Below are 13,378 nucleotides of genomic sequence, written 5' to 3'. Positions count from 1 at the left end.
TCCACAAATTCCTTGCTATTTCCCTTGTTGAGTGGTGGAACGTTTTTTTTCCGGCCATGCCATGCAGCTTGTGTTATCTTAATTCCCTGACCAGGGATTGAACCCCGGCCCACAGTAGTGGAAGCAGTGAGTCCTAACCACTGGACCACATGGGAATTCCCCAGAGGTGAAACTTGATTCCCCTTTCCTTGGAATGTGGTTCTGGCCTGTTGCTGACGAGGCCAAGCAGAACCGATGGTATATTTCACTTGTGATATCAAGTTGTCAAAAGACTGCAGCTTTTGGGGAATTTCCGGCAATCCATGGGTTAGACTCTGTGCTCTGACTGCTCAGGTGTTGTTATTGTTCTGTCTCTAAGACCTGCTTGATTCTTTGTGACCCCTTGGACTGCAGCACGCCAGGCTTCCCTATCCTGCACCATCTCCCGGAGTTTACTCATACTCATGTCCATTGAGCCGATGATGCCATCCAAACATATCATCCTCCGTCGCCCCCTTCTCCTCCTGCCTTCAATCTTTCCCATCATCAGAGTCTTTTCCAATGAATCGGGTCTTCGCATCAGGTGGACAAAGTATTGGAGTTTCAGCTTCAGCATCAGTCCTTCCAATGAATATTCAGGGTTGATTTCTTTTAGGGTGGACTGGTTTGATCTCCTTGGGTTCCATCCCTGGTTGGGGCACTAAGATCCTAGGAGTTCCTGAGGTGCTGTTACAAAAAAATAAAAGACTGGAATTTTTACCTGTGCTTTCTCCGTGTCTCTCGGATCATTCTCTTTGGGGGAAACCTGCTGCCTCGGAGTTGGTAAAAGACCACTGATTACAAGTTCCATTCAGAAAAGGGAAGAACGTTCAGCACACAGCCACCAGAGTCCACAGGCGGAGGGCAAAGCCCCAGCTCAGCCATCAAGCGCCTCCTGCTTTGCTGTGTAAGAGGACCTATGCAGGGAGGCTCTTCCTTGTCTTTTGCCTTCTGCGGCCACAGATCAAATACACCCTGGGGGAGTGCACCCTTTTGGGGGTAATGTAGCTTTGGAAGCCTGCTTCTTGCTGCTGCAAGTGCCAGACTCAGGAGTTCCTCCAAGGTTTAGCACACCTGGTCTGGAATTTCTTTGGTGATGTCATGTCTTCAATACCCAAGTATGCTTCCTGTTTACTTCTGGTCAGGTCAGTTCTAATGGGAAGGTAATCACAGACAAAAATCTCACGAAGACGCTTGGGTTTTGTTCAGTGGTCTCTGTGACATCCCTCCCGACTCTTTCAGCCCCATGATGTCTGTGTGAAGCAGTGGCCTTGATAGGACGGTGACAGTAATCCTTTGGTCTCTGTTGCTTGGCAGGCATTCACCATCTGGGGAAGCACCTTTAAAGGAGACACGTGAAAACAATCTTGGGGCCTCGGTCTCATCTCATCTGGAAGACAACTTCTGGAGCCATCTTACAGCTGTTTCAGGTTGGGGTGCAGAAATCCTTGCCATTGTCCACCCCAAAGGACAGCGGTGGTGGCCTCCTAGATCTCCTTCAAGGACGCTATTCAGGAAGCACAGTTGGGTGACAACCTTCAGCCACAGCTTCTTTGGTTCCACCATACTGTTCATGGGGCTTCCCCGGTGGCTCAGTGGCGAAGAGTCCACCTGCCAAGCAGGAGACTCAAGTTTGATCCCTGGGCTGGGAAGATTCCCTGGAGGAGGAAATGGCAACCCATTCCATTATTTTTTTTTAACTTTAAAAACATTTTATTTATTTTAAATTGGAGAATAATTGGGGCTTCCAAGGTGGCTCAGATGGTAAGGAATCTGCCTGCAGTACAGGAGACTGAGGTTCCATCCCTGTGTTGGAAAGATCCCCTGGAGAAGGGAATGGATACCCACTCCAGTATTCCTGCCTGGAGAATTCCACGGACAGAGGAACCTGGATACAGTCCATGAGGTCACAAAGAGTCAGACATAACTGAACGACTAACACTTTTACTTTCTGCTTTACCATAATGTGTTGGTTTCTGCCATACATCAACATGAATCGGCCACAGGTATACATATGATCCCTCCCTCTTGAACCTCCCTCCCACTTCCCACACCAACCCATGCCAGTATTCTTGCCTGGGAAATCCCATGGACACAGGAGCCTGGCAGGCTACAGTCCATGGGGTCCCAAAGAGTTGGGGCATGACTTAGTGACTAAACAACAATAGTGTTCACACCAAAGGGATACCCTCCTCCCCGAGGAGATGGGGTTCGGGACTGCCTGTCACCCCTGTTTCTCCTGTGGATGATGCAAGTAGATGTCAGCCTCGGGTGCTATTCTTCTGCCAAGTTTCCCATAAAGCTCTCCTCCCCCAAACCCTCTCCTGAGCCACAGCTTCACGTGCCTGGCTCACCCACCCCCATCTTGCCCCTGGCTGGACTGTCCACGGAGAATTGTGCCAACTCTGTACTCAGGCCCGTGGAGGGAAAGCTGCTCAGTTCCCTGTGTTCCTCGTGCGTGCTCCTCCCCTGACTGTGGCTACACTGCTGCTGTCTTCCCCGTGTCTAATGGGACAGACATGCCTTTGGAGTGCTTGCTGCTCATCTGACAGTCCTCTTCCTTTGTCATCCTCCAAGCCCCTCCCCCCACTGCATGGATGCCCCACCCACTGCAGGTTTCCCACCTGGCCCCTGGGCCTCTTCCCCACCCCACACCCTGCCTGCCACCATCATCCTATCTGAGTTCCATGCTCATACGGTCACCATCCCACACCTGGGGCCCCAGGTCCTCAGTCTCTTCGTATCCAATGAGCAGTTCCCACTAGCTCAGGGCATTGTCCAAAAAAAAAAAAAAAAAAAATCTTTTTCTTTCCTTGGTAGCTGTTTGCTCTCCTCTGCCCTCTAATGACCCCAAGGCAAATCCATCCTCCCCCTTCCAGACAGCAGATAAACATATTTTCACCGTCTTCCAAAAACAAGTGGGGATTTGTTATCTGTGGCCAGAAAAATCTAAGTCCAAACAGGGCTTGCTTCTGTCACTCACTCCTAAGTGTGACTTAAGGCTTGTTACTGCCGCCAAACCTGCTTAGTAGCTGCTCAGTCCTCTTTTCTGATCTCAGCCCCATCCTTCCCACCATTTCCACTATAGTCGCTAGCCCCATTTACCTTATTTATTTGACTGCCTTGGGTCTCAGTTGGGACACTTGGGATCTTGGTTGCCTCGTGCAGGATCTTTCGTTGTGGTGCAAGGACTCAGTAGTTGTGGTGAGCCGGCATTTGGGATTTTAGTTCCCCGACCAGAGATCAAACCCATGTCCCCTGCATTGCAAGGCAGGTTCTTAACCACTGGCCCACCAGGGAAGTCCCCACTGGCACCCTTTTTAAGCTTCACCAGGCCCTCAGCTCACTTGAACAGCTTTCTCCCCTGCTCATCCACTTAGTGGGCATGGTCATGGTTGAAATAACACCCTTGTCATAACCCCAACCTCTTACTCCCCTTTTCTTTTTTTGCCCTTCACGCCTCTCTGTTGAAAAATGCAGCCCTTGATTGATTGGGTGTTGGAACCATCACCAGTGGGGCAGCAGGAAAGCCCAAGGCTTGGTGGGGTGGGGGGAGTCCAGTCTCAGCTGTTACACGTGGTAAAGAAACTTTGTTTGAAGAGTCAAAGAATATGGATGAGTCTGGGAATAACAGAATGGAGGATTTTATGAGTCACAGAGAGCTTGAAGAAAGAAGGAATGGGGATATAAATCAGGAGAAAAGAACTACAGAGAAAGGGAGAAAGGATCAGGGGTGGGGCTTACTTCCAGCAGCAGCAGAAGCACTCCCTGTTTGGACTTAGATTTTTCTGGACACAGCATTAAGCAGATAACAAATCCCTACTTGTTTCTGGAAGATGGTTAAAACTCATGTTTATCTGTTGCCTGGGATGGGGAGGATGGATTTTCCTTGGTGTCATTAGAGAGCAGAGGAGAGAAAACAGCTACAAAGGAAAGAAAGAGAAAGATAATGTTTTTTTTTTGGACAATGCCCTGAGCTAGAGGGAGATGTGAGGATAAGTGAACATACAGGCCTCAGAGAGAAGGACAAGGCTTTCATCAAAACACAGGAAAGGAAAGGAATGAAAGTATCAGTCATCTCAGTCTAGACTGTGTCATCCTAACAATTTCCAAATCTCAGTGGCTTAAAACAAGCAAAGTTTTTCCTTGTTTGTGCGACATGTTCATCACTGGCCGGCAAGGAACACAGGCTGACAGTCAACCACCATCTGGAAAGTTGTGTCCCTGAGCCAGAAGAAAGAGCTCTGGATGGTCTCATGTTGGAGAATTTGGCTTGGATGTTTCCCTCACAACTCACACACACACACACACACACACACACACACAACACAACCATAACTGCCGGGGGTCAGATGCATGCAAGGTGAAGAACTGGAATTTATTTCAACAGTACTCAGGACTTCTATGGCATTTTTACCTCAGATGAGCTTTATGCCAAAGAACTGATGTTTTCTAATTGTGGTGCTAGAGAAGACTCTTGAGAGTCCCTTGGACAACAAGATCAAAACAGTCAATCCTAAAGGAAATCAACCCTGAATATTTATAGGAAGGACTGATGCTGAAGCTGAAACTCCAATACTTTGTCCACCTGATGCGAAGAGCCGATTCACTGGAAAAGACCCTGCTGTTGGGAAAGGGTGAGGGTAAAAGGAGAAGAGGGCAGCAGAGGATGAGATAGCATCATTGACTCAATGAACATGAATCTGAACAAACTCTGGGAGATAGTGGAGGACAGGGGAGCTTGGAGTGCTGCTGTCCATGGAGTTGCAGAGTTGGACATGACTGAGCAACTGAACAACAAAAAGAAACCCAGGGCTGGAAACCTCAGAGACAAGCCAATACTTGCCCAAGATCACAGAAAGCGGCAGTGGGCTGACTGGGAGCCGGGTCTCCTGTCCTCCAGCCCCTGGATTCCGAGCTTTTATCTTTGGCAAGGTTAGAAACACTTGACTCACCTCCCTTCACCTAGAGTCAGACTTTCACTCATGCTGCCACACACCCTGCCTCAGAGTTGAAAGTGTCCTTGGCTATTGCCAGTACTTCTGTAGTGTCCACTAGAATTTTCTTTTCTCCCTGGGGCCATCTCAGCTGATGAAACCAGATGTCAAAACCTTTGTAGCACGAATTTTTGATCTCCCCAGCCTGATTGTGATCAAGTAGGACCAGCAGATTTTGAACATTCTGCACCTTTCATCAGATGTTCTGTTACGAAATACCATGTTTATCTCCTCCTGAATGCCTCTCCAGACCCCATGCTCCCACAGCCCTCATGCTTCTTCCTGTAATAGCACTTTGATAAAAAAAGGTCACTTGTCACATCTGAGCAAAGATAGATTCCAGCTCCAGTGGGCCTCTGCTAGCAGGAACCTGTCCAAGGACCCCAACAAGGCTTTTTGCACAGCTGTCCATGACCTACCTCTGAACAGCCTGGGGCCCAGCAGGGACATATGGATCCATGGTAAAAATTCTGGCAACCCTAGTTAGACTCAATCTAACATTATACAGCCCTATCAGACTACCTGTCAGATTGGCTTCTTACCATTCTTTGCCCAGAAAAAGCAAGATTGAATTGCTCCAGCTGCTAGCAAGCCAAGACTGATTTCAGCAAATGGAGAAATTGGGACTTATCGGCTGCACTGTTAGTGAAATCGTAAGAAAGACGAATTAAGGAGTGAAAATAATCTAGGACAAGTCTCAAACTTCTGGGTATGTAAGAAACCACCTCTGACTTCATAGTTCAGTGAACAAAATTCAGTCTTTTAAAAAAGAATGCAGGCCTGGACGTTTGGCTAGGGTTAACTGCCAAACTATAGTTTTAGGTGGAAAAAAAAGTCAAAGGACAGTCATAGATCAGTGTGTTCCTATTTATGCAAAATAAAAAGGTTGGAGAGAGCTATATATGTGTATGTTCAGACATACACATTTGGAAGGCTACACAAGACCCTGATGCTGGGAAAGAAGGCACTGAAGGAGGAGAAGGGGCCGACAGAGGACGAGATGGTTGGATGGCATCACCGACTCAATGGACATGAGTTTGAGCAAGCTCTGCGGGTTGGTGATGGACAGGGAAGCCTGGCATGCTGCTGTCCATCGGGTTGCAAAGAGTCAGACACGACTGAGTGAGTGAACTGAACTGAACTGACCGATAAAAGACGCTAGTGAATGGTCATCTTCGAGGGGAACTGGGACGCTAAGGAGAGGGTCACTTTTCTTTTGAATTTTGGGCCATTTATATTACTTCTTTTAAAAATAAATCACCAAATGCAATGTGATATCCTGACAGAAAAAAGTGTTAGTGGGAAACCAGTCAAATTAGAATAAAGTATAGTCTAGTTAGTAGTACTGTACAGCATTAATGTCCTTGTTTTGGCAAATGTACCAAATGCAGATTTTTTGGTGACTTTTTCCTGGTTCTTTTTTCATCATGCCCACTCTTCCCCATTCCTGGAACTCTGGCTTTTTCTCATGCTATTCCCTGCGTGTGGGATGTTCTCATTCTCTCTTCCTCCAACGCTGCACCCATCCTTCAAGGCCAAGTTCACCAGTTACTTGCTCTGAAGTGCTTTCCTCACCTTCCTTCCCTCAGTGCTCTAAGGTACCGTATCTGGCTGTGACAGTTGGTTTACTCTTGTTTCTTACTTGCCATCAATTGGATTCCCCACGAATTAGACTTTAAGGTGAAGACTGAAGTGCAGCTAAGTTCTGCAGGATGCAGAATCGTGGGTACTGAGGGTTGGAGGGCTGACTGTGCCGTCATCTAACAAGGACCTTGAGTAGCCCTGGATTGGGACCTGTGGGAAGGTGGGGGTCCTAGAACCACCCCTTCCACCCTCTAGAGTGACAACTGCACTTTTTTCAGTCACACACAGCAACGAACCTTCCTTATGAGCCAGGCTTACTGAGAGCCTCAAAAACCGTAAGCAATGATAACATTAAATTTCATTCTTAAAGAAACAAAACTTCTTAGTCAATAATCTTTCAGGTCTTTTGTCTTTCCAAGCAAATGAATACTTTTATTAACATGGTAAATTGTTTTTAAACACACGGTAGGGTTTTGACCTCAAATGCTTGTCAGGTCTGCTACTGAAATGAACTTACAGCTAGACAATTTACAAATCTTGAAGATACCTAGTCCCTGTCCAGTTTAGGGTCCAAAATAGCCATTGCTTTTCTTCCCCAGACCCTTAAGGGCCTTTGCAAATATCGCTTTCATGTCCAGAACCCCCTGAAATGTATCAGGGTATCACAACCATTACACAGAATACGGAGACCTAGCTTGCGTCCTATTTTAGGTTCCGTGTCACATAAAGCTGAGTTACCTTTTCCAAACGAGCTGACCAGACAGGTTACATCAGTGTGCCGCATAAAACTTAAAACTTTGAACAAAATACATTTCTCCTCCTTTGGTCTCACACAGAAATCAAAGTCCCCAAACATAATATCATCCTCCAGCCCTTCTTCTGGTTCATCAGTCCCAGCCAGATCAGCTCCAGTCACATTCCCAGTTGAAGTCTGGTCCCTTCTTCAGCTTCTTTAGCGATCGTTGCATGGAGTCATCTTCCAGAAATAATGTAGTTCCTTCAGGACCTTCAGAGCCAGAGAACCCCAACTCTGAGTCTCATCTGTCACACACAGACCCAAAGTTCCAGGGAGCTATCAGGTCACACAAGAAAGAGCAAAGCACCTCAAAACTTAGGAACAAGTTTAGAAAAGCCCAGGAACAAATGTGGCTGCTGTAAGAGCTTACAATCTAGGCCCTAACTCTTGTGAGTGCATTTTCCAAATTAAAGTTACCTCTCCAAACAAAAACATTTAACAGTCAAAACTGAAATTGAGGTCATTAACCACAGACCACAGCAGAAACGTAGTGTAAGTGAGAACAGAGTATAGACAGAAAGGTGGGGGGTGGGGAGGGGGCGGGAAAGAAAGAGAAAACAAAAGGCTCTCTGGTTTCAGCTTCTCCAGGGTGTCAGCCAATCTCCATCAGTTGACCAGAATCCATTGGCTGTAAATCTAAAGTGAAAGTGGGAGAAACTCATCATTAACAGGTTAATCCGGAGTGGAAAAAAACAACCCAATAACATTACAAATTCAGCCTCGCAGGAAACCATCTCTTCCGGAGGCCATTTGACTCCTTCAAGCAAAATCTGGGACCGTCCAATAATGGCCTTCTCTCTGTTAATTCTGTTATTTCTATCCCCGTCTGCTTAATGGTCTATACTGTGATTTTTGTTGTTTATTACCCTAGTAGTTATCCTAATGAGCGTGATTTTAGCTTTCAACCACTTACTAAGTCAAAACCAACCAACTGGCTTTCCCCCTAATTGCCAGTTCAAGAGTAAACAATTTTTGTACGCCCTAACACCTCCTAACGTAAAAACTTGAGTAGAATTCTATTCTCTTCTCCCAACTCCCACCCGCCAGGCATTCCCTGTAAACAAACGTCCCCGAGGCCGACCCAACCGTCGGGCAACCGCTGGGACCCCCCTGCTGTCCCCCACCCCCCGCCTTACCGCCGACCCTCCTTCAGGACGACTCGCTCTTCTCTATCCGCCGCACCAGCTCCACCAGCATCTCTGCCATCTTCGCGATCTCCTTGGCCTTCTCCTCCGCCTTCTCGCACCGTTTGGTCCCCCGGCCCTCGACTCCGTCGTCCGGATTCTGCAGATGGTTGAGCGCGCTCTCCTCCGAGGCCTCCACCTGCGTCTTTATCTGGATGAGCATATTGTCCATCTCCCACAGCTTGCTTCGGTTCCGCAGGTAGGCCCGCCCGTGCTCACGGGAGAGTGCTGCGATGTCCTCGCGCATCTCGTTGATGACCGGCAGCAGGAACTGCTCGAAGTCCTCCTCGGGCTCCAGCACCTCCACCTCCTCCGGCTCCGCCAGCTCCACGATGTCCAAGGGCCGCATCTTCCCCGCTCTTCCCGAACCACAGGATGCGAGGCGGCTGCAGAGAGAAAATGGAGACCCGCGGGGCTTACCAACACACTTCCAGAATATTCTTTAAAACTTTCACCCCTTTTAAACTTTTCGCCTCACAGAAGCTACGGAAGACGAGCGACTTACGAGCAGAGAAGCGGAGGACAAAATGGAGGCTCAGCCGTCAACCAGCGCCCTGCGTGTTGCGGCCCCTTTCACGACACCGCCGTGCCTCTTTACGGTCACGCCGCTGGTGGAACTAGCTGCGGGCTCGCGCACGTCAGTAGAGGGCGACGCAACCCGCTTTACTGCGGCCGCACGCGCGCACACCCAAGCTCTCTCTACCCCTTCGCCTTCGGGCTGCGTCCTTCTGTAACACACGCACGCGCAGACGCACACGCACGAGCTCCCTTATCTCCCTCCCCCTTCACCCCTGGCGGCCCGCCGCTGCTAACCCATGCAGTGTGCACGTGGGCTCTCGTGTTCTCCTCACCGTTACCATCATGCTGCGCTCGCCTCCGCAACCCACGCAGGGGCAGGCAACACTCCCTCTTGTCTCGCTTCGTTTTCATCCCCAAACCTCCATCCGGCTGCTACGCTGGCTTTGGGCCTGGGTCCAAAGTGTGTCTCCTGAAGGAATTTGTGTGTGTGGTTGTTATTGTTTAGTCCCTAAGTCGTGTCCAACTCTTTTGTAACCCCCCCGCGCCTTTGGACTGTACTCCCTGGTGGCTCAGACGGTAAAGCGTCTGCCTACAATGCGGGAGACCCAGGTTCAATCCCTGGGTTGGGAAGATCTCCTGGAGAAGGAAATGGTAACCCACTCCATTATTCTTGTCTGGAAAATCCTATGGACAGAGGAGCTTGGTAGACAACAGTCCAAAGAGTTGGACACGACTGAGCGACTTCACTTTCACTTGGGACTGTAGCCTGCCAGGTTCCTCTGTCCATGGATTCTCCAGGCAAGAATACTGGAGTGGGTTGCCATTCCCTTCTACAGGAGATCCTCCTGACCCAGGGATTGAAACCTGGTCTCCTGCATTGCAGACTGATTCTTTACTGTCTGAGCCACCAGGAAGCCCTCTTTATTCATAATTGCTAAAATTTGGAAGTGACCAAGATAGCCAACATCCGCTGTATCATCGAAAAAGCAAGAGAGTTCCAGAAAAACATCTATTTCTGCTTTATTGACTATGCCAAAGCCTTTGACTGTGTGGATCACAATAAACTGTGGAAAATTCTGAAAGAGATGGGAATACCAGACCACCTGACCTGCCTCTTGAGAAGCCTACATGCGGGTCAGGAAGCAACAGTTAGAACTGGACGTGGGACAACAGCTCAGTTCAGTCGCTCAGTCGTGTCCGACTCTGCAACCCCATGAATCACAGCACACCAGGCCTCCCTGTCCATCACCAACTCCCGGAAATCACTCAGACTCACGTCCATTGAGTCATTGATGCCATCCACCCATCTCATCCTCTGTCGTCCCCTTCTCCTCCTGCCCCCAATCCCTCCCAGCATCAGAGTCTTCCCATGAGTCAACTCTTTGCATGAGGTGGCCAAAGTATTGGAGTTTCAGCTTTAGCATCATTCCTTCCAAAGAAATCCCAGGGCTGATCTCCGTCAGAATGGACTGGTTGGATATCCTTGCAGTCCAAGGGACTCTCAAGAGTCTTCTCCAACACCACAGTTCAAAAGCATCAATTCTTGGCGCTCAGCCTTCTTCACAGTCCAACTCTCACATCCATACATGACCACTGGGAAAACCATAGCCTTGAATAGATGGACCTTTGTTGGCAAAGTAATGTCTCTGCTTTTGAATATGCTATCTAGGTTGGTCACAAACTTTCCTTCCAAGGAGTAAACTGGTTCCAATAGGAAAAGGAGTACGTCAAGGCTGTATATTGTCACCCTGCTTATTTAACTTATATGCAGAGTACATCATGAGAAATGCTGGGCTGGAAGAAGCACAAGCTGGAATCAAGATTGCTGGGAGAAATATCAATAACCTCAGATATGCAGATGACACCACCCTTGTGGCAGAAAGTGAAGAGGAACTAAAAAGCCTCTTGATGAAGGTGAAAGAGGAGAGTGAAAAAGTTGGCTTCAAACTCAACATTCAGAAAACGAAGATCATGGCATCTGGTTCCATCACTTCATGGGAAATAAATGAAACAGTGGAAACAGTGTCAGACTTTATTTTGGGGGGCTCTAAAATCACTGCAGATGGTGAATGCAGCCATGCAATTAAAAGATGCTTACTCCTTGGAAGGAAAGTTATGACCAACCTAGATAGCATATTCAAGAGCAGAGACATTACTTTGTCAACAAAGGTCCATCTAGTCAAGGCTATGCTTTTTCCAGTAGTCATGTATGGATGTGAGAGTTGGACTGTGAAGAAAGCTGAGCACTGAAGAATTGGTGCTTTTGAACTGTGGTGTTGGAGAAGACTCTTGAGAGTCCCTTGGGCTGCAAGGAGATCCATCCAGTCCATTCTAAAGGAGATCAGTCCTGGGTGTTCTTTGGAAGGAATGATGCTAAAGCTGAAACTCCAGTACTTTGGCCACCCCATGCGAAGAGTTGACTCATTGGAAAAGACTCTGATGCTGGGAGGGATTGGGGGCAGGAGGAGAAGGGGACGACAGAGGATGAGATGGCTGGATGGCATCACCAACTCGATGGACATGAGTTTGAGTGAACTCTGGGAGTTGGTGATGGACAGGGAGGCCTGGCGTGCTGCAATTCATGGGGTCACAAACAGTCGGACACAACTGAGTGACTGAACTGAACTGAAGGTAGCTTTCAAAAGGTGGATGGAAAAGTGTGGTATATCCAGAGGATGGCTTATCAGTTCAGTTCAGTTCAGTCACTTAGTTGTGTCTGACTCTTTGCGACCCCATGAACTGTAGCACGCCAGGCCTCCCTCTGTCCATCACCAACTCCCGGAGTTCACCCAAACCCCTGTCCATCGAATTGGCGATGCCATGCAACCAACTCATTCTCTGTTGTCTCCTTATCCTCCTGCCCTCAATCTTTCCCAACATCAGGGTCTTCTCAAATGAGTCAGCTCTTCACATCAGGTGGCCAAAGGATTGAGTTTCAGCTTCAGCATCAGTCCTTACAATGAATGTTCAGGACTGATTTCCTTTAGAATGGACTGGTTGCAGTCCAAGGGACTCTCAAGAGTCATCTCCAAAAGCATCAATTTTTTGGCGCTCAGCTTTCTTCACAGTCCAACTCTCACATCCATACATGACTACTGGAAAAACCATAGCCTTGACTAGATGGACCTTTGTTGACAAAGTAATGTCTCTGCTTTTCAATATGCTGTCTAGGTTGGTCATAACTTTCCTTCCAAGGAATAAGCGTCTTTTAATTACATGGCTGCAATTACTGTCTGCAGTGATTTTGGAGCCCCCCCAAAATAAAGTCTGACATTGTTTCCACTGTTTCCCCATCTATCTGCTGTGAAGGGATGGGACTGGATGCCATGGTCTTAGTTTTCTGAATGTTGAGCTTTAAGCCAACTTTTTCACTCTCCTCTTTCACCTTCATCAAGAGGCTTTTTAGTTCCTCTTCACTTTCTGCCACAAGGGTGGTGTCATCTGCATATCTGAGGTTATTGATATTTCTCCCGGAAATCTTGATTCCAGTTGTGCTTCTTCCAGCCCAGCGTTTCTCATGATGTACTCTGCATATAAGTTAAATAAACAGGGTGACAATATATAGCCTTGACGTACTCCTTTTCCTATTTGGAACCAGTCTGTTGTTCCATGTCCAGTTCTAACTCTTGCTTCCTGACCTGCATATAGGTTTCTCAAGAGGCACATCAGGTGGTCTGGTATTCCCATTTCTTTCAGAATTTCCCACAGTTTCTTGTGATCCACACAGTCAAAGGCTTTGGCATAATCAATAAAGCAGAAATAGATGTTTTCTGGAACTCTCTTGCTTTTTCCATGATCCAGCGGATGTTGGCAATTTGATCTCTGATTCCTCTGCCTTTTCTAAAACCAGCTTGAACATCTGGGAGTTCATAGTTCATGTATTGTGGAAGCCTGGCTTGGAGAATTTTGAGCATTACTTTACTAGCGTGTGAGATGAGTGCAATTGTGCAGTAGTTTGAGCATTCTTTGGCATTGCCTTTCTTTGGGATTGGAATGAAAACTGACCTTTTCCAGTGCTGTGGCCACTGCTGAGTTTTCCAAATTTGCTGGCATATTGAGTGCAGCACTTTCACAGCATCATCTTTTAGGATTTGAATTAGCTCAACTGGAATTCCATCACCTCCACTAGCTTTGTTCATAGTGATGCTTCGTAAGGCCCAGTTGACTTCACATTCCAGGATGTCTGGCTCTAGGTGAGTGATCACACCATCGTGATTATCTCATTCAGTACTAAATGGAAATGAACTATCTATGGAGGAAATGCAATTACACATCACAAA

At 47.7% G+C, this 13,378-nt stretch overlaps 1 protein-coding gene and 1 non-coding gene across 2 annotated transcripts; one reads left to right on the top strand and one right to left on the bottom strand.

Annotated features, from left to right (window-relative positions):
• Positions 1-7,001: 7,001 nt before the first annotated feature.
• Positions 7,002-9,231, bottom strand: LOC138988246 (MORF4 family-associated protein 1). The gene is made up of 3 exons (XM_070372739.1): positions 9,085-9,231; positions 8,532-8,965; positions 7,002-8,031 (listed from the first exon to the last, which is right to left on the bottom strand). The coding sequence occupies exon 2, from the start codon at positions 8,926-8,928 to the stop codon at positions 8,545-8,547; it is 384 nt and encodes a 127-aa protein (XP_070228840.1). The 5' UTR covers positions 8,929-8,965; positions 9,085-9,231; the 3' UTR covers positions 7,002-8,031; positions 8,532-8,544.
• A 425-nt stretch (positions 9,232-9,656) lies between these two features.
• TRNAC-ACA (transfer RNA cysteine (anticodon ACA)) lies at positions 9,657-9,728 on the top strand. The gene has a single exon. It is a non-coding gene; the product is annotated as a tRNA-Cys (tRNA).
• Positions 9,729-13,378: the final 3,650 nt, after the last annotated feature.

Source organism: Bos mutus, chromosome 6 (assembly GCF_027580195.1).
Source record: "Bos mutus isolate GX-2022 chromosome 6, NWIPB_WYAK_1.1, whole genome shotgun sequence".
NCBI lineage: Eukaryota > Metazoa > Chordata > Mammalia > Artiodactyla > Bovidae > Bos > Bos mutus.
Note: the sequence above shows the minus strand (reverse complement) of the source record. Positions and strands in the feature narration are given on the sequence as shown.

Excerpts from the sequence above, each read along its gene's own strand:
- LOC138988246 (XM_070372739.1), bottom strand. The coding sequence starts at position 8,928 with ATGCGGCCCTTGGACATCGTGGAGCTGGCGGAGCCGGAGGAGGTGGAG.